This window comes from Ylistrum balloti, unplaced genomic scaffold (genome assembly GCF_031769215.1).
Source record: "Ylistrum balloti isolate Yb309-2 unplaced genomic scaffold, AGI_CSIRO_Ybal_v1 Utg369672, whole genome shotgun sequence".
NCBI lineage: Eukaryota > Metazoa > Mollusca > Bivalvia > Pectinida > Pectinidae > Ylistrum > Ylistrum balloti.
The window spans coordinates 2,225,037-2,244,419 of record NW_026781917.1 but is presented as its reverse complement, the minus strand read 5'-3'; the positions used below and the strand labels follow the sequence as shown (position 1 = coordinate 2,244,419).

The 19,383-nt window shown below is 33.3% G+C and overlaps 2 protein-coding genes across 2 annotated transcripts; one reads left to right on the top strand and one right to left on the bottom strand.

The window, feature by feature from the left end:
• Positions 1–167: 167 nt before the first annotated feature.
• Positions 168–10,527, bottom strand: LOC132563103 (uncharacterized). Its single transcript, XM_060227866.1, has 13 exons — positions 10,455–10,527; positions 8,191–8,356; positions 7,226–7,326; positions 6,709–6,837; positions 5,993–6,169; positions 5,546–5,661; positions 4,492–4,618; positions 3,711–4,027; positions 3,167–3,214; positions 2,607–2,981; positions 1,948–2,097; positions 790–1,132; positions 168–442 (listed from the first exon to the last, which is right to left on the bottom strand). The coding sequence occupies exons 1-13, from the start codon at positions 10,525–10,527 to the stop codon at positions 168–170; spliced, it is 2,397 nt and encodes a 798-aa protein (XP_060083849.1).
• A 1,612-nt stretch (positions 10,528–12,139) lies between these two features.
• On the top strand, positions 12,140–19,043 carry LOC132562572 (uncharacterized). Its single transcript, XM_060227323.1, has 9 exons — positions 12,140–12,224; positions 13,959–14,124; positions 14,665–14,765; positions 15,125–15,253; positions 15,500–15,676; positions 16,203–16,321; positions 17,634–17,757; positions 18,069–18,077; positions 18,430–19,043. Exons 1-9 carry the CDS (start codon positions 12,140–12,142, stop codon positions 19,041–19,043), a joined length of 1,524 nt encoding a protein of 507 aa, XP_060083306.1.
• Positions 19,044–19,383: the final 340 nt, after the last annotated feature.

Sequence of the window (19,383 nt, the reverse complement as noted above, 5' to 3'; positions counted from 1 at the left end):
TATGTGTACCAGAAAGGCATGTGAATTTTGAATAGAATCAAATGCCCCAAACCCGCCCATAAATAGCACGTCATTATTTATACATAGATCACAACTTGTTCATAACACCTCACAGCACCGACAAGATATATCACAGAAAAAAAAGCCGTTCCACCAACAACATTCAATCAAAATGTCGTCTCTCTTGGAGGTTTTTGAAATTCGTCCATTGCATCTAATCTGACTTGTGTCATTGGCGTTGGAGGAGCACGTTTCATCCCCTTTTTCTTCTTGCCCTTTGGGGACCTTGCACTTTTTAAATTAAGAGGTGGAACAAGTGACACGGGTCTTGGAGGAATCGGTTGCTGCTCTTCCCAAAACGTTGCACGATCATAAAGGTAATCTAATCCATCCTTCGCTTGAGACTTCAGATCGTCCTCAACATCTTTCCCTCTGGAAGTTTCTATAATAAATCATTAAAAATTTTGATAGTGTATAAATAAGTTAAATGACTATAACATATTGTTTTAGTAAGAAAATAGATTATGACAATAAGAGCGTGAAATATCTGTGTGTATAATTTTTTTATAAATCTTTTCGGAATGACATGCTTACAATTTATTTTCAATACGTTGAATTTTTTATTTCCACAAAATAAAATGAAATCCAATGACAAATGTTTAATAGGATAGACATGTAATGGACTACTCTTTTCTAATACAATTTTTCTAATGTATTTTACGCGGTTTTATTCCATCCTCGGAAAGCGCGAAAAATAAAACTCATATTAATATCAGTATTTTCACTTACTATTGACGTAGTCGAAGTATTTCTTGTCTGTATAAAGTTCCTCAAGAAGTTTTCTCCATCGATTTTCAGACATATTGCGTTTATTCTTAAATTCATTGAGTTCTTTTACGTCTCCTCCAAATTTCTTCAGGATATCTGACCATAAAACCGGCTGTTTTTTCCTATTGACCCGTTGTAGGGGAGGTAATGTCTTTAGTTTAGGTTCCTCATAAAACATGGGAATAGGATCACCATCAAAAGCAGGCTGTGTTTTATCTAGCCAGGCATTCACTTTCCTTTTACGGAATGATTTGAAGGACATTGGTTGCTCGCTTCGTTTGGCTTTCGTCCTCTTCCGTTTTTTCTGCAACAAAATCCTCTTTTCAAACCTAACTGCAATGTAACAACTCATCACAAATTCTTTAATATTAGATAGTATAACATTTTCAAGCTAATTGAAAGTATTATTCCTGTTAACAAGATCAATATATATTTATAGCACAAATAATATAGAAGTTCTTTTCTCAAGCGGTGTCAAAATATTTATGTATATTGATGCTGGCAATTATCATTTAACTAGTCAATTAATCAGATGGTGAAGTACAAACCTTGTCTAGATATGATTAATGAATTATATACGTTGCGCAATATACTGGTGAATAATGCAAATTAGTGAGATGCGTGAAAATTATAATTTCGTGCAAAATATATTGGATGATATATGCGACATATCTTTTTTTAAAAGAAATCGCGGGGATTTTAAGGAACAGTTTCAAATTTCGGTCATTGTATTGTTATCTAAACGCGGATCTTGATGAGCCAATCACAATTGAGAAATGTTCGTTCTGATGGCACACCACCATTAGTTAAAAATGTTCAAGTTTAGCTGATGGTATAGTTAGATATATTCGCATTGTGAATCGCAAATACATATTTTATAAACGTTCCGTTGGAATCCATATCTACTGCATTGGAAGCGTGTTTCTTCCATTTTAATTCTTTGAAAAGAGACACTTTCTTTGGTCCGCTTCAATTGGTTTTGGATACATTTATTGAATTAATATTATTTATTTTGTCTTTTTATTTCCCTTTTCCTTATCATCACCAGTATATTGCTCAATGTTTTTCCCGTTTACTTTGGTGTCATTTATTTCTTCAGAAAGGGTTTCATAAACTAACCTTTTCAGTTTCTTCTTCGACACCGGAATCTCTTAAATTTGGCAGAACCAACCGAGGTACTTCATTTTCAAGGCTCTTTTCCGTATCCAAATCCCCTATCATCATATCGCAAGATATGATGTCACTAACGGTCTCTACGTCATCAATGTCCTGGAGACAACAAAGGGCACGGAGTTACCGGGTTTCGCGAAGGGAAGGGATTCAGTGGGTTTTACCGTGTAAATACCTAATAAAATTCTCAAAGACATATGTATATGTATCTCAACTTCGCTCCAATGTGAAAGTTATTTCTGTGATAATGAAAATGAATTCATTAGAATTTGAATAAAATTCAACATTAATCGTGTTGATAAAAATATGTCAAGCTGCATTAATTTTGTGTCATTAATGAATACTGAATTAGTGTTTAAGGTGCAAACTTTAATATATTTTTGTGGAAAATGTTGTGCATTTCTCAATCAAAAAATGACATTGATATTAATATTGCATTAAAACATCGTGAAACGTTGTCAATCCGGATTTATTTTTCCCGTAAATCCGAAAAAATATATTAGAATTTCATCATTTCATCCAGAATGAAAAAATAAATACCTTGATATTCAATGAGAATAATAAAAATCCGGATTAACCTTTCTCACTGTGATAATAATATTGCTTACTTTTTTCTGCTTCCTTTTTCGTCGAACTTTCTCGTCATCCGTCTCTTGAAATCGTGCTCTTCTTCTACTGTCATTCGGAGAATCATCGTCCATCTCTTCTTGTGCGCCATCAAGATAGATGGTCAATTCGCGTTTGTTTTTAACGTTTCCTTCGTCTTCATCGTCTTCGATATCCTCATACTCATCATCGGTCTCATACTGCTTTTTATCTCCCTTCTTTTTCTTCTTTTTCTTTCCTTTCTTTTTCTTCTTTTTCTTCGACTTCATCAAATCTTTCAATTTTTTCTTACTGGATTTGTCCTTAGGGTCTCCTACTTCGAACTCATCCTTCCCGTCCTTTCTTTTACGAATATTCATGAAGTCTTTTGCATCAATCTGTCAAATTTTGAAAATACATTTCATGTGTCAACTTGACCATTCGAAGATTTGAAGGTAGTATAATATTGATAAAAGTATATATTTTTGCATATAAATATATCATGGTATAATAAATCAATACTAGAAATCAATAGGTCATTCCAATAATATATTTTCTAAACTTGTATTGAAATACATCTTACCATATCCTGCCATCCAAATTCATCCATATACTCATCATCACCGAATCCCTGCAATAAAGAAGTGATATTTGTGTTGTTGTAATTGAGACATATTATAGACCAACATGCAAAAGATTGAAGAAAAAGACACACAAGTCAATAACACCATTCAATAATTTAGGATGAGATACAGTAGAACCGAACAATTAATTAAACTACATCATACAGCTGTTTCGTCATGTCAGCATCCGACAGTGTTGCTTGGGGTCTCGAAAGAAAAGTGAAAATCTGATCGGTGAGGAACAGCAGTCCCATAATAAGATATACTTCATAATCTTAATGTATTAGACAATTTTAGAACAGACTATGAAAAGATGAGAGTGAAATAAAGTATGCATCCAAAATGCGTTGTACTTCGTTCATGCATTGTTTTTCATATATGCTTAGAGAAGTAGCCTTTCCCAATGTTTCCCTTTTCCCACTATTTTTCAGGTAGAGGTGTTATTATGCATCTTTGTTTGTTTGTTGTTTGTTTTCCATGTCAATATATATCTAGTGTACTTACTTCAAAGTTATCCCTGTCCAGAATTTTGCCCGTGACTTTAGGATGGACGTTAGAAGGTGTCAGGAGCTGATCTGGCGTATACATAAGTCGATCAATATCGTATTTCGATTCATCCGGCAAACCGTCTGATAACCCGTCTTCTAGGTCTTCAAGCTCTTTCCTTCGTTTTGCTTCTTCTTCCTCCTTCTTCTTCTTCCAACAGAACCAGAGAGCAAATAAGAGTATGAGGAGGAGAGCTAAGATGAGAATTACGACCCCTACTATGATTCCTGTTGATGCTGTACTTGTAGTTGTTGCTTCGGTTGTGGTAGTCACGGCTGAAGATTGAACAAATGTGACACAAGTCAATAACATCTTTAAATACAAACTTAAAGTTATATATAGTAGAGCCAAACAGTGTTTTAAACTGCATTATACAGCTGTGTCATCCTTCTAGAACTCGAATGAAAAGTCAAAATCTAGCTCCAGAACTCAATAAATTTCGTAGGAAATGTAAATAGATTATTTATTCAATAAAAAATGGCAACAGCTAAACCGGAACACTGATATCAAAGAGAAAAACAAAAACAAAAAAGGAAACGGTTACACTATGTTATAAGTAAAGCCTTGATTCAGTACCGTTCGTCTATACCATGTACCCAGTAGAGGCTATACTTTATCAAGAAACTCTACTCATTGTTGCTGTAATATAAAGTTACAGCATGGAACTAGTAGACATGTATGTTTAGAAACAAACAACTGTGATTAAGATTGTATGCATGACAATTTTAATGTGACTTACGGCAAGTGCCTGTCTGTGTAAAGACAACAGTTGCGCCTGGCGAATTGACCGACGTTGATGTTTGATCACTGTAGCAACCATTGGGGTACTGAGTGGCATAAACGGTTGTCGAGTTTGTGGACATCACCTGAAAAACAGCAAATTACATTTTCCTATATATGCGTATAAATAAAGGTCTGTTAAGACATTAATACGGAATAAACATTTGCTTTATATTGTTTGTTGTCGTTTTTCTTCGTGAGAAACCTTTCTGTATATAAATGAATGCCTGTTACTATACTCGCGGACAAAAGTCATATACACCACGGACAAATGAGTACATGAAATAAAGACTCGATAGCAATGTATTTGGAGTAAAACGTTGGATAGCTTCAGTACTGTATTAATATTTTTTAAATTCCGTTAAGTCTGGAACATGCATTGCTAGTACATAATGTATTTAAGGTCTGACAGAAGTTAATTTACAATAATTAAATAAACATAAACATTAAAAGGGAAACCATTGTATCGAAACGTGATCAAAACGGAGTGGAAGCAGGGTAGGCGTAGGAAAGTCATTATAAGGAAAAAATAGCAGAGGACGTATGATATATAAGGTATCTTCTGTTGTGACACTACAATGAACTCAAAGCAAATTTTAAAGCTCAAGCATTGTAATAGTTATATCGTTTGTTAATTATTATTTTCCTCCAACTTAAGGTTACCAGAGGACGCCTACCGTATATGGAGGTCTTTATTGCTGGCTTTGATTTGTTTCCGTAAGACGAAAGCTTCTTATTATTGTTAACATGAACAGACAAGAAACAACGAAACAATAGCTGTGATGACGATTGACAAGTACATAAGAAAGATGTAGAACGAAAAACAAACAAACAAGACAGAAACACGTAACAAAGTGAAACAAAACAATAATGAAAAAACGAAAGCCAAACAAAGAATGATTTTATCGCAAATAAAGATTTAACGTTTAAAGTAACAATTATCAGATTTTAAAGAACAGGTGCTGTATAATTGATGTAAAATGGCTATATATTCGTTGTCAATCTATACATACGTAGCATGATAATCGATAAGTGGTACTTTGGTCGACAGTGGCGTCTCTGTTATAGACGATAAGATTGGTATAGTCTCCACTCGTAGTGTAGCTTAAACAGTTTACCTGGCCTCCAGCTATCACAAATAAAAAGCAACTCGTTAATTAAAAAGAAAAAAGAGATGAAAAATAAGAAGAAAAAATTTTAAAAAGGAAATAAAATCTTAATCAATAAAGTATATCAATATATCAAATATTGTGTCTACAAGCAGTAATATAGAGCTTCGTAAAATCGTAAGAAGGGCAACACTTTCGAAAAGGCGAGTTTGAATGTTTCTATCCAGACTGTATAATTCAAAACATATGTTATTGTAGGAAATAGGTTACTTTGTTTCCATATTGTTAATTTACCTGTGAATGGTATCAAGCGTTGCGTATTACTTGTCTATATAAATTTTTGTTATATACCTGAGTAGGCCTGGATCTGCGTACAAAGTGTGAGGTTAAAATCCATGAGTGTGGTATCGGTACAGGTATCAAGATATGTACTTCCGGTACAAACATTTCCACTTCCGGCGTCATATGAATATGAGAAGTATCCCTGCATATCAGATGGACATGCGATCTTTTCTGTGTCAATGGTACCTAGAATTAGATAAAAGAAATGATATTTGAAAATATAAATATAGAATACAAATTACCTGTCAATGAATTTAATTTCATTATATAACTGTCTCGTACTTCCAGGTCTCGTTAAATGATGCCAAAGGCCGGAAATCGTCAATAAGTTATAAGATACGTTATAAACAATACGTTTCGAACAATTTTAAAAGAACATGAAGTAAATGTCTCTTTTTAACTGCATCACTATGGGGATTAAGGCGAAGGGCTACAAAAAAATATAATTAATGAAACTGCAGCATTCAGCTGGTTCGTCCTGGTAGCACTAAGCAGTGATGCTAGGGTTCCAAATTGTCATACTACATGGATGAATAAGTAAAATCAAGATATGCTGCGATAAATGTTTTAATGTGATTGTATCGATACTATGATTCAATCAATTCTCTAACTAAAACAACTGCAAATCAAGATATCTTAACAATGAATATATAATCAATTTTATCATAACATGTTTCGATTATCGAAAAATCAAACTTGTAAAATGTTATTTATTCCCTACTTACCATCTTTTATCATGTAAACACTCGTCAAATTAGTATAATCAGTGACATCGCATACTTCAGATACGGAGCTTATAGTCTTCCCTTGTAGAAAGATCTTAATCCTCGTATTTCCGGCATCAGAGAGTTCGGCTGAAATGAAAAATTTGATTCAATCTAGATAAAGGAATGTCAAGACACTAACAATATTTTTTAAAATTTTTTTCTTTATTTATTTTTCATTTTTTTTTTTTTTTTTTTTTATTTATTTATCTTTTTTCTTTATTTATTTATCCTTTTTTATTTATTTATCTTTTCTGTGAAATATCTGTTTCTGATCATTCATATTAAAATTTGAGAAAGAAGAATACAATATTATATATAAGAATTCTAGAGTCGCAAAAATTGTAGACAAAAATATCATAGATCAATTATAATTCTCACTCTTGCTTGATACTAAAGAACATAAAACCAAATTTGCACATAAGACAAACAAATAAAGTAGAATTTGATACAGTACAGACACATACTATTAACTTACTTGTTGGTTGATAAAATGTGTATTGATTTGAAGATATTGAGGTCAAATCCATACATATAAAGGCTTCAAAAGGAAGACCGAATCTATTGAACACCTCTGATCTGTAACAAATTAACAACTCTATATCTAAAACTTCAAAATGGTTCATCGAAAAGAAAATTGAATTTTGAATTCTACACAACAAAGTCAGACAATAAACAAACCAATCTGTGTTGATAAGATATTCCTGGGTCTGTTCACAATATCATGATTTTCGTGCAAGATGTCCACTGACACAGGAATTCAAGATTGATAAAACTCATATGGAAGTTTTGTAATTGTCAAAAAGATCTCATTGAAAAATATATTCTTTGTGTGAAATGAAACTGGACATGTTTGACGCTAGTTAGTTCTCTATTGGTTCCGTTGCTATATATATTGTAATCACTTCAGAACGTGAAATTATGCACTCGGATAGACCAAATTTCACATGCCAGGTGTCTTTAACAAAGCAGAAGTTGCTTATTCTTCTGGAATGTCTGGTCTTATTCTCCTTGTACTTTTCCAGAAATCCCAATTTTTATCTTTCTTTAGTTCATACTTTGTCGTAGTTTAAATAGGAGTTTTAATAATTATTATTAACACATGTTGGTATATTCTTGATTTGATAATGATAGGTTTTACATCCAGTGTGAAATTGATAGGTCGCTTTAATATTAAAATCTTTTATTTTTGTACAGCTCAGATGTCTTAGTTTTTTTAATGCGCTAATTTTTTTTGATGAATTTACTCAATGAAATCAATTGATACTAAAACTTCATGTCAGTTCTAATCCGTGCATCTATTCGTGGATTAGGAGCACCCACAAAATGAATGAGAATAAAACCCACACGAAGTAATGATTATACACTAATGTAAAAAGAACAAAAATGTTATTTTTGTGTCTCACATAAAACAGATATACTCTCAAGATGATTCTAACTTACTTGCTGACATATTGGTTCCCACTACTTATGTCACAGGTAAATGTAAATGAACCGAAAGTATACACTGCCAGTTTGGCCATTGTCGTACTGGTGAAGTTAAGAGTTTCCCCACTTGTAGTAAAGAAGGAACCATCCACGAAGTTTGTTGGATATGTACAGGCGCCATCTGTAGAGAGACAAAGATATACCATGACTTTTTTATTTGTCAATACTGCTGTGTGCTGTCTATACACTTATGGCAAATGTGTCTTATATCTTAGTATCTTTCACGTAATGTGAGTTACTTGCTTGTAGTGTTTGTTGCTTTCCAGGGAAAATAAAAGTTAACCACGGACTCGAAGGTCGTGTTACTGGACCTTTCAATGTCTTGCGTTGTGTTTTGTTGTTGTTTTTTTTGTTTTTTTTTTTCCTGTACCGGACTGAACGATTTGTCAATTTAGATCACATTATAAAAAATAACAAAATCTGAGCATAATATATTAAAACTTCTTTCTTTTATATTTTTCTATGCGTTATTTTGTCTCAGAATAAGTTATTGGAATCCATTTTCTATGTCAGTACCGTCCATCAAATAGGAATACTATTTTTTTAAAAAACTGAACTGATGAACTTGTCGTTAGTTTTGTGCAGTGTAGTCTCTCGAAGAGTTATGTATGCAAATTTGATAGATAGATAGTTTTAATCGTCCGTTACGCTTTATTAAATCTAGATGATAGCCTTGCTTCGCAGCTGTCGTCGATAAAGCAAAAGACGCTTACTCTTCTGCAACAACTAACTTATTCTTGTATTTTTCAGGAGTCTCCTTGTATATCATTCTTTTCTCCATATTTTGCCCTATCTTTCAGTTTGGATTATGATTGTTTCGACATGTTGGTTTTTTATTTTTGTTTCTGTGGGTTTTTTTTTTTTATCTTTTTGACAATTCTTCGCATTCATTCACTAACCTGTACGAATGCTCAAATAGAAAGCCGTTATAAAAATTAGACAAACAACGAAGGAGAAAGAAAACCTGGATACATAAGCAAAAACGTGTTACTTTAAATCAGAGTAAAAAAAACAATATATAGGGACCATCCATAGAAAAACATAAACCCAAATGTTCCAAAAAGGAAGAGTAGATATTGCTAATCAATTAACGATAGCAGTCGTGAAAATATAGGTCTAGTAAGAAATCCCCCTCTTTCTCTCTAAAAAAGAAAAGTAACCACATATAATATAGGTATAGATATGCTTTACAACTTTTGCAAAATTTGCTTAATATATTCGTTTCATCAATTTAGCATAAAATAACAGAATACCTCAAGGCTACTCATACTCCTCATACACACACATACATACAAGTATAATAATTTTAATATACACATATTCACTAACTCAAATACAAATATGTGTGAGGGTGTGTGTGTGTGTGTGTGTGTGTGTGTGTGTGTGTATGTGTGTGTGTGTGAGGGTGTGTGTGTGTGTGTGTGTGTGTGTGTGTGAGGGTGTGTGTGGGTGGGTGTGGGTGTGTGAGGGTGTGTGTGGGTGTGTGTGTATGTGTGTGAGGGTGTGTGTGTATGCGTGTGTGTGTGAGGGTGTGTGTGGGTGTGGGTGTGGGTGTGAGTGTGTGTATTTAGCACATTTACATACAAGTTCATAATTTTATACCGTATAGTATATAAACGCCTTGAAAGTAGGTCATGTATATAGACTTTACCAAGTGTCTCTTTAAATCTTTTAATCTCAGACTTTAAATTCAAATTACGATTTAAACCTACTTTTTCGGTACGTACTAATAAGTAGGCGGATTATGGTATCGATTTCTACAAAGCAATACATGTTCTAGTCGGACAATTTCATATTAAATACGTTGTTAAATTACTGTTCTAGCTTTGGGAATATGTTTACCTTGAGTTCTATTAGTATTCTTCTTCTTCTTATTATTATTATTATTTTAAAGCACATCTAATTAATTCTTAATTGTCAGTACTAACTATCTAAATGAATAATGTTTCATAACATGAAGTAAAAATATATACGTAAATAAACAAATAAATATAACTTAGTAGTTACTTTTATCATTTTGGTATTTGTAATCTGAAAGAAATCTCTTAGTATGAGAATACTCGTATCGATTGTACGTAACTATAATGCCATTGAATGGTAGCCCGAAACTAATGTTATTGATAAAATGGAAATATGAAGAGAAAAGAAAAACTCTTAGATGAAAAAGTAGAAAATGTGAGTCACAATCAAGAATTTTTTAATAAGAAACAGTTACCCACCTATGCCGGAAATGATGCTTAGAAGAACGCAGAAAATTACCAGGCCCGCTGATGTATCCATGTTTTTTGTCATTGATTTGCGTCCTAAACACAAGGGTAACAGGACGCCATCTTAATGTAAAGACGTCATCTTTTGATCAGAGTAGACGGCACTTTCAAAAAAAGTCAATTCTTTAGAATTTGAAAACGTCCATCTGCCACATCTGAAGATGGTGGCGCTGGCTTACCCCATCTTGGTAGGTTCAGAATCCGGACATTTCAACAGTTACCGGAGACCGCCATACCACCGTTCTTTGTGTATTGCTGGGGTAAGTAACACGCAGTGTTGGATTAGGGGTCCCATAGTAATACGGGATTACAGGTCACTAATACCTAAATCCCAGCGTGGTGGTAATTTACAACGGGTTTGATTTCTACCATTTTAACCTATCGGAGTGGTCAAACTCTAACAATACAGAATCAATATATCTGCGCTGTGAATTATCAATTCAATACCCCTTTGGAATTATATAAAGTGTTAGCACTATTAACTCATTTGATTTTGTTGTATTCTGCTTGAGTTATGTCATATTATTTAGCAATATTTGTAAGCCTATTTGATCTATATCAGATATTTTTTTAAAACTCTATTGATTATGCAACTGTGTATGGTCAAAGATATATCATCTGCCCAAACAATGACACAGCAGCTAGATAATGAGAAATGATGATTTAATGATTAACACTAGAAATGTATTTCAAGAGAGTATTTTTATTTTCATATATTTCATGAGGTAATCCAATTAAATCTAAGGGAAAATTCAGGACAATACGCCGAAAATTGACTGTTAGATGAAATATTCTAGTTGTTCAATCAGTTCTCGATTATATGCGCAATTGAGAAAAGGGAGATAATCACCGCACTGTTAACTTCGGATGCATTAAATATCTCTTGCATTGATTTCATTATTATTGAAAAATTCGTATCATATGTGTGATATTTAGATACCAAAAGATGTTCCAAAGAAGATTAATTTTAGCAACAGATATGGAATTATAAGTTTTATTTCGAAATACAAAAAATAAATAAATGCTCTGATGAAATACCAATTCTTCACAACTTTTATTCATTTATTGATGTAATTCTTTCAATTATTCTTAGTACTTTTTGTAAGATATATGATACTCATTAAATCTTACTAAATATTTGACTGTACAGATCTGGGCGTATTCACAAATGTACCTATTTCGTATACCTGGTCATGGTAATTAAGGAAGAGATATAACAGTACGAGAAGATTAAGCTTATCGGATTAGTATTTCCGTTTATTAATCTTGTTCTACTGCGATGTATACATCAATATTTTTCCAAACTGAAAAGAATAACTGTCTTCGTTAAAATAGATTTGAAAAATCATAGAATAATTTCAATATCTGGTGTATCTTTATTTTACATTTCACTTGTGACTTAAGTTGTGAAAATTCACTTGAGCTCTTTTGAATAAAAAAGAAAAAGAAAACCCCTTGAGTGGCCCCTGTCTACGACGTGTTAGCAGGAAGCTAATCCCAATCTCCATAGTCACAGCCAGTACCGAGTTTTCCCTTCATTGCTCCTATGTCAAGCACGGTATCTCCGAATACGTTATCATCTAGTACTGCGAAACTCAGTGACGTAATGTGATGGGGAGTTGAAATATGCTACAGCCATGTCGGCCCCAAGGGAGCTAAGCCGACTGTGTCGGTCAGCAGGGATCATCCTTGTCTTGACCTTAGTGTGTCTCCCTTTCACAGGTAAATTTCTATAATTACTTTTAATTGCTTTTGTTATTTAAATTATTTGGTTCGATTTCAATTGAAATGGATTATGAATTTAAACTTGCAGACATTTTGTATTATCTTACGTGAAATATAATAGAATAAATACCCGGTAACTCATATATATTTATGGAAATTATCATTGTTAGTATTTATCAATGAAGTTTTAATGTATCACTTAAAATAATGTTGTAAAATAATATCAACATTACTTTGCCCTATGAATGTATCACTAATATCAATCAAAATTGATATTTCCTTTTAATATGGAAGACAACGAGATGACATCATCTTTATTGTAATCTTGTGTTAATTGTCTTGAAATTGATTTTACGACGATTTTGACGATAATGTATTAGATTTTGTGGGGTTTTTTTTATATCAATCACTCCGGATGTCTTAAAATGTTTCTATCGGCTACGATCATATTGCTGATTTTTGCTTTCAAGGACTTTTGAATTTACAGAAAGAATTGGATGAATACACTTTGAATGTGGTCTCAGCTGTATCTGTCTTGTTATTATGAAAAAATAATGATTTGTTTATTATTGAATGTGTATATGTCGATTATGTGGGCATTAGATGTGTCAATTCCATCATGATCCTTGAAATAATACTTTTTTTTAAAGTTTTAACTCCTGGAAAGGCACGATTCTATATACTAAATATGCAAAACACCTCAAGTCAAAAATGTCCATCTCCTCCACACATGGTTATATCCCTTCCAGTAAAATACACTTAAAAGGTCAGATGATTTTTTAAAATGACCATTCTGACACCCAGATGGAAGTTGTAGATCATTTCAACTTCAGAATCTTGGTTAGAAAGTTGGCTTCCCATATCTAACTTACTTCAATCCCCGAGGTTTGCCGTAACCTGTATGATCCGTTTTCATTAATTTGAATATAAACACCATTCAGATAACACATTTACCTCTATCAAAATTACCAGATATATAAAAATCAAAAGTTTGATTAATCATGGGGCTAGTGTACTTCCCATCTAGATCGGCATTTTTTTCATCGATCTTTGCTTGCTTCGGTCGCCTCCTAAGTTTCAAAATTTGGCCCTTAGCATCATTGACAAGTCCTAGAAGGACGAAACAGCTGTATGATGCAGTATTACTGACGAACCCTTGAAGGAAGAAACTGCTGTATGATGTAGCATCACTGACAAGTCCTAGAAGGACGAAACAACTGTATGATGCAGTATCATTGACGAACCCTTGAAGGAAGAAACTGCTGTATGATGCAACATCACTGACGAACCCTAGAAGGACGGAACAGCTGTATGATGTAGCATCATTGACAAGTCCTAGAAGGACGAAACAACTGTATGATGCAGTATCACTGACGAACCCTAGAAGGAAGAAATTGCTGTATGATGTAGCATCACTGACAAGTCCTAGAAGGACGAAACAACTGTATGATGCAGTATCACTGACGAACCCTTGAAGGAAGAAACTGCTGTATGATGCAACATCACTGACGAACCCTAGAAGGACGGAACAGCTGTATGACAAGAATTCATTATCTCGCTTTACTGTTTATTATTCTTAATTTGTAATGAGCGGAACTATTCACTTGTGTGTCTTTTGTACTTTTCAGTCTATCAGGATTTGATATAATGCTTTTTTCAGTGATTGAGAATATACAGTTTATCAAAATACAATTTTTTTATAAGCTTTTGTAATCGTATTTTAAATTACAGAAGCGACCTGTTCCTACCCAAGCGACCTCAATGGAGTATGGTATTCCAGTGATTTCGGAGAAGTTACCTTTACTTCCAGTGCCTTCACCACTAAATATAGTGTCTCCACATTTGGTGTACAAACCTTTACGTGCACAGAGAATTCAAACAACTACTACCTCGCGGTGTAAGTAACAATGTATATTCATACCTTTGAATGAATTTTAGATGATGGGGAGTCGTTCTAATCTTACTATAGATTTCCCTTAAAGATCGAATTTATTGCTCGTTGAAAACTATTGATATTATTATATATACAGCAAAGATTGGCGTATTATTGGGGTGAAAGTACAATATCTATCTTCAAATAAAATAATCAGACAATGAACCAAGTTTATGTAGAAGCTATATTTGGTTGCGAAATAAAATGTTGATAGACATGTGTAAAGCGGATCAGATGTAAACGATATTCATACGCAACCTATTTACTTTTATCTATGGCCAGAAAACCAGTGATATTTGAACTGTGTAAAAAAACGGAAGAAAAATAATAAACTGTTGCAGGAGTATGAAACGAAACTAAACAAATGAGAAGACTTCTTTTACATGAAACTACTTATAAAAATATCAATGATTCAAAACTTTATTTCATGCAAGGACGTTCATAAGGATTCCTTGGAATCCTTTCAAAAAACCATTATATAGTATACTATACCATTTTTTCCAGATCCAACAGCTTCCCCTATCTGGGTGTGTCACTACAGCTCGCCCTGTGTCTCGATATGTTTTCTCAGTCTTCAGATAAAGTTGTCTACTACACAGCTCTACGTATGTAATACACCATTTCCCTTCGTTATTATCCCAGAGAGCATATGAAAAAAGTGTTCATTTCACAGCTTAAGGTGCTACATTTTATCATTAATGAAAATGTTGTTGAAGAACTCAGAAATAAAAGTTTTACTTATTAACAGGAATCCGTTAATGATATCGGTTATCAGCATCTTAATTAAATAATACTTGATACTTGGAAATTTGTTTATAAATATCAATTGATTAAAATAGATATCAAACGTTGAAGAGTCATTTAATGAAGATATTGTCACGTTTTAACTAGGTTTTACCTTTTGCAGTTAGATGTGTTAATCTGTTAAAATGTTTTAACATACTTTTCTTTACTGTTTTGCCAGCTGTATTAGCAAATACTACAAACGACAGACTTGTCCTTAAAGTAAGCGGGTATTCTTTTTCCATCAGCAATGATTGTGACTTTTCAGCAAGTCGTGACGTCAGACAAATGGCGGCGTTTGTTAAGAATGGTGAGTATACAGGTACTTGGGTAAACAAAAAAAATATGTGTAGATATTTACATAGCTGTCACAGTGTGTTTGTTTTAACGGCTTTATCATTAAAACAGTTCTGGAAAACTACTAAAAACAATTTCCAAAGTATACTGAATATGTTCATAGTATCAAGGAACTGAACCGCTTCGTTCAAATATCATCTGATAGTGACGGTACTGTTTTGGAATCGTCCGTCAATGTTTTCATTTTTTTCACCAACAGGAAGTATCGCCAATGCAAAAATCAACTGTCCGGATTCTCTACTCGGGATATTTAACTACACTTATGATACTGGATCCGGAAACCTTTGTACTGGCTCGACGGAACTGGAAGTGTGCAGTGACAATGCTGAAATGTCTTACAATTACAGCGCATGTGCAGAAAAACAGGGATATTCACGTGAGCAAAAATGATATATCAAATGTTGTGAAATAATGACGACTGAAACAATGATTTTGCTCGAGCGCCACTCCATCAGTCGGTCCTTCATCATTTTCTTTCCAGAGTATTCTCACGCTCTGAATATTCTCAGCCATGCTATGTGCACTTGATAAACAAAGGAATCTAGTATGATACTATAAGGAAAAGGAAGTTAACCAAGATATTGATTTTGTCATGGTATTATTGTTGAAGCTGTAGAGAAATGAAAAATGCGTGATATAATTATTTCCTGTGTCTTTTTAAAAGAGAGAATGTTGAATTGATATCTAAAGCGTAATTGAAAATGATATTCAAACATGATGAAAATCTGATGTTAGGCTTGTGAAATTTTCGCTGGTGTATTTCGTACTTTGTATTTGTAATTTAAAGATACTAGAATACAGAAGGCACCGCCATAAAAAGGTGTTGATAATGACGGATGCATTATCATAAAGTATTGTCGGCATAATGGAAATAAAACACGTTTTATTTTATTATATAACAGAGGATGGTAAGCTGACGTGTGTATATTCTGAGGAGTCCGGTGATGAAGTATACTTTCTTGCCATGAACACAGATACTACTGACCCCGATGAAAGTACTTATTATAGATTCACGTGCTATGTAAGTAAATAGAGTTCTGAATGACAGGTTTATATTATTAAATCCTAATAATTTTCTTTACTGTCTACTCAAGGCGATTTTCCTTTTTGAAGACAAGTACAAGTAAAAAAACAAAACAAAGAGTCAATGTTCGTTCAGCACTTTGCTGTTAAAATTCATAGAATAAAACCTAGGGAGTTACCGTATATACACTTGTTATAATTTTTTATTTATTACCTTTTTTCAATTTATATTAATTAGATATAGATTCATAAAACTGGTGACTTCAAGAATCAGCAGTACAAGACTAATTGATATAATTGTTTGAAGAGATTTGATAAATATACAGAGAAACGGAACAAAAATCAGAGTTATCTGCCCTTTATGAAAATACACTTCTATCCAGTTTGTACAATCGATTTGCAATAATTGCTGTTTTCAGTTATAAGAGTAGGCTTTCATTAATTTTCTTTTTTAGGAAATACAGAATTAGATTTAAAATCGTTTTAAATTTGTCAATGTTAATATCAGTAAATTTTCAGCACAAAACTGGTTACTTCTAATTTCTAAATAATCATTTGTTAGCTTTTGATTTCAGTTATAAGATGACTTCTTGAAAGCATTAAATCTTGTTTCTCGTCACTGCTTTTACTTTGTTTCGCTATATACTTAAAATCAAATGAAAGGTATTAAGTGATAAGGATCATATGAAAGATTTTCAAGTTTGTAATAAAAATGAAACTATAGCATCGTAACGCCTTGATGGTCGAGACAGTTTTTATTTATTTTTTTTTCTGACTTTCCATTATTCTAATTAGCTTTATTGATTTTGGCCCTTCGAATCTTTGACGAATCCTGACAATGTTGAACAAAATACACAATACGCGGATATCATTTCCCAAAACAAATATAGAATAAGATATAAAATATTGAAATAATGAATTAAACTTCGTTATGCAGTTGTCGGCTTGTCAGACTCATCAGTGATATAAAGGGCCTAAATCGTTGGAATCAACATTGCATCAATCCCACTAATGAATTATTCATTATCATAAAGGACGCAAAAGCTGCAAGATTTATTTAAATGTATTATTTGGCATATACTGTATTCTATTATTAATTTGTATCAAATGGTGTTATTTATATGTTTCCTTGTTTCAGCCACACATGATTTTGTTTTGGTATTTAAAAAAAATCGTATATATGCATTTTTATCAACTAACACATCTACAATGTATATTGTTTTGTCTATATTCTTCCGGGCTTTATTAGAGGTAAAAAAAATAACGTTTCTGCATGATCGCTTTATGTGTTGTTTTATTTAACTATACAGGCAGCGTCTTTGTCAGCCAATGATTCGCGTGTCTCTATGACACAGTTTCCTCAAGGTTGTCACTACTCACAAACTTCTATCAGCGTCGTCTCTCCGGGCGCTTCGCTAGAACTCATCTCTAGTGGTAAGCACTCATAAATCTGTGACGTAAATACGCATGATTTGTTGACGTGAGCGCAAAAATAACTTGCCTTTATTGTTATACAATAAGTATAGTAATGTCATGTCATTTTTTTACATTTCACGCCAAACTAAATATTTCATTATCGTAATACGAATACTCCGTACATGCACAGACTTCTTGATCTTGATACAAACCTGCTAAAGCAAATATTCTGTGACGAATCACTTCCCATGATGATTGACCATGTGATAACAATATATCATTGTGATGTAAACGTGTTTTTATTTTTATGTACTTTCTGTTTATTACAGAAACCTGCGGTAAGTACTTCATGTTAAGTGCTTTTATTTCATAAGAGAAATTAAACAGAAAATCAATCTATTATTTTTTTTAACTTTGGTGGAAAAAATGTATTATGATTGTTAAATTATTTTTTTAATTCTCATTAGTCGAAAATAAAACCCTTCACATACATATTTTGGATTTAATAAAATTGTTCAAAGATAAAATCAATTGAATTTTGATGTTGAGTATTTTGAATAATTATTAGATATATACATTCTCCTTTTGCCTCCTTTCTCACTATAATTGGATAATAATATATGCATTTTTATTTATTTTGTTTATAGTTTGTTCTTTATTTTAAAAAAAATCTCTTTTTCCCCCGATTAGTTCCGACGACATCGTCGACTGACTCTGTAATAAGTGCTGGATCAATCGTCGCCATCGTTCTGGTAACTTTAATCATAATGACAGTTATCGTCGCTGCTATAGTCGTCGGATGCTACAAGAAATGGAAAGTTAAACACGTCACGCCAGCAGTGGAGCCAGTTAAATCTCCACCAATGAACACGTTCGACAGAGTCAATTCTGCGTTTAGCAGAGACGGAATGTTTGCAACGAACTCGCCGTATCCAACGGTCAGTGAAATGGCGATTTGTCGCTTCGGTCCGTCTCCTATACAGGACGATGATGGCGGTATCACTTTGTGTGCCACAACCCCCGGAATAGACGCTGAGAGGATCACGTTAGCTCCAACAACCCCGGGGGTGACTGACGATTATATGGAAATCAATGAGGATGATCAGGGTGTTCAAGAAACCGAACCTGATCCAGAAGTCAATGATAGAAATCAAGAACTAGAACCGGAACTTAAAAATCTGCACGAAGTAGAGAAAGATCCGGATCAAGTAAGTTTACCGGTGTACAGTGAAGTAGGGGGTGAAACTCCAGAGCCGACGCGGCAAGCGGAAGTGGACGGTGAAGCTACAAAATTTGACCCCTGAAAATATGTGTATTGTGTAATCCTATGATATGCTATCAGGCTAAACATTTCCATTTTACTTAAAATGAAATTCAAACGTTCCGAAGCTTGAATTTAAAACTAGCGACATTGTCGCTTATGACAACAAAAAACATTTTTCCCCGGATTTAATCAAGAAACCTCAGATGCTGTTTTCTTTTAAGACCATTCAAAAACAAAATCATTATTTTACAACGCAAGCAAGGCTAAAATATGGGATATCCCTGTGTATCAATCTGAAAGACTGTAAACCTTAGACAAACTGTATGCATTGTTTAGTCAACAATAAAATTAATTTGTATAACATTTACCTTTTCATATAG

What these genes read in the sequence shown, in the direction of transcription:
- LOC132563103 (XM_060227866.1), bottom strand. Translation starts at nt 10,527, where the DNA reads ATGACAAAAAACATGGATACATCAGCGGGCCTGGTAATTTTCTGCGTT. An exon ending in AATTTGGATGGCAGGATATG is followed by an intron (nt 2,982 to 3,166) that starts GTAAGATGTATT and finishes AAAATTTGACAG; the next exon opens with ATTGATGCAAAAGACTTCAT. An exon ending in TCGAAGAAGAAACTGAAAAG is followed by an intron (nt 1,133 to 1,947) that starts GTTAGTTTATGA and finishes ATTTTGTTGCAG; the next exon opens with AAAAAACGGAAGAGGACGAA.
- LOC132562572 (XM_060227323.1), top strand. Translation starts at nt 12,140, where the DNA reads ATGTCGGCCCCAAGGGAGCTAAGCCGACTGTGTCGGTCAGCAGGGATC. An exon ending in AACAACTACTACCTCGCGGT is followed by an intron (nt 14,125 to 14,664) that starts GTAAGTAACAAT and finishes CATTTTTTCCAG; the next exon opens with ATCCAACAGCTTCCCCTATC. An exon ending in ATTATAGATTCACGTGCTAT is followed by an intron (nt 16,322 to 17,633) that starts GTAAGTAAATAG and finishes TTAACTATACAG; the next exon opens with GCAGCGTCTTTGTCAGCCAA.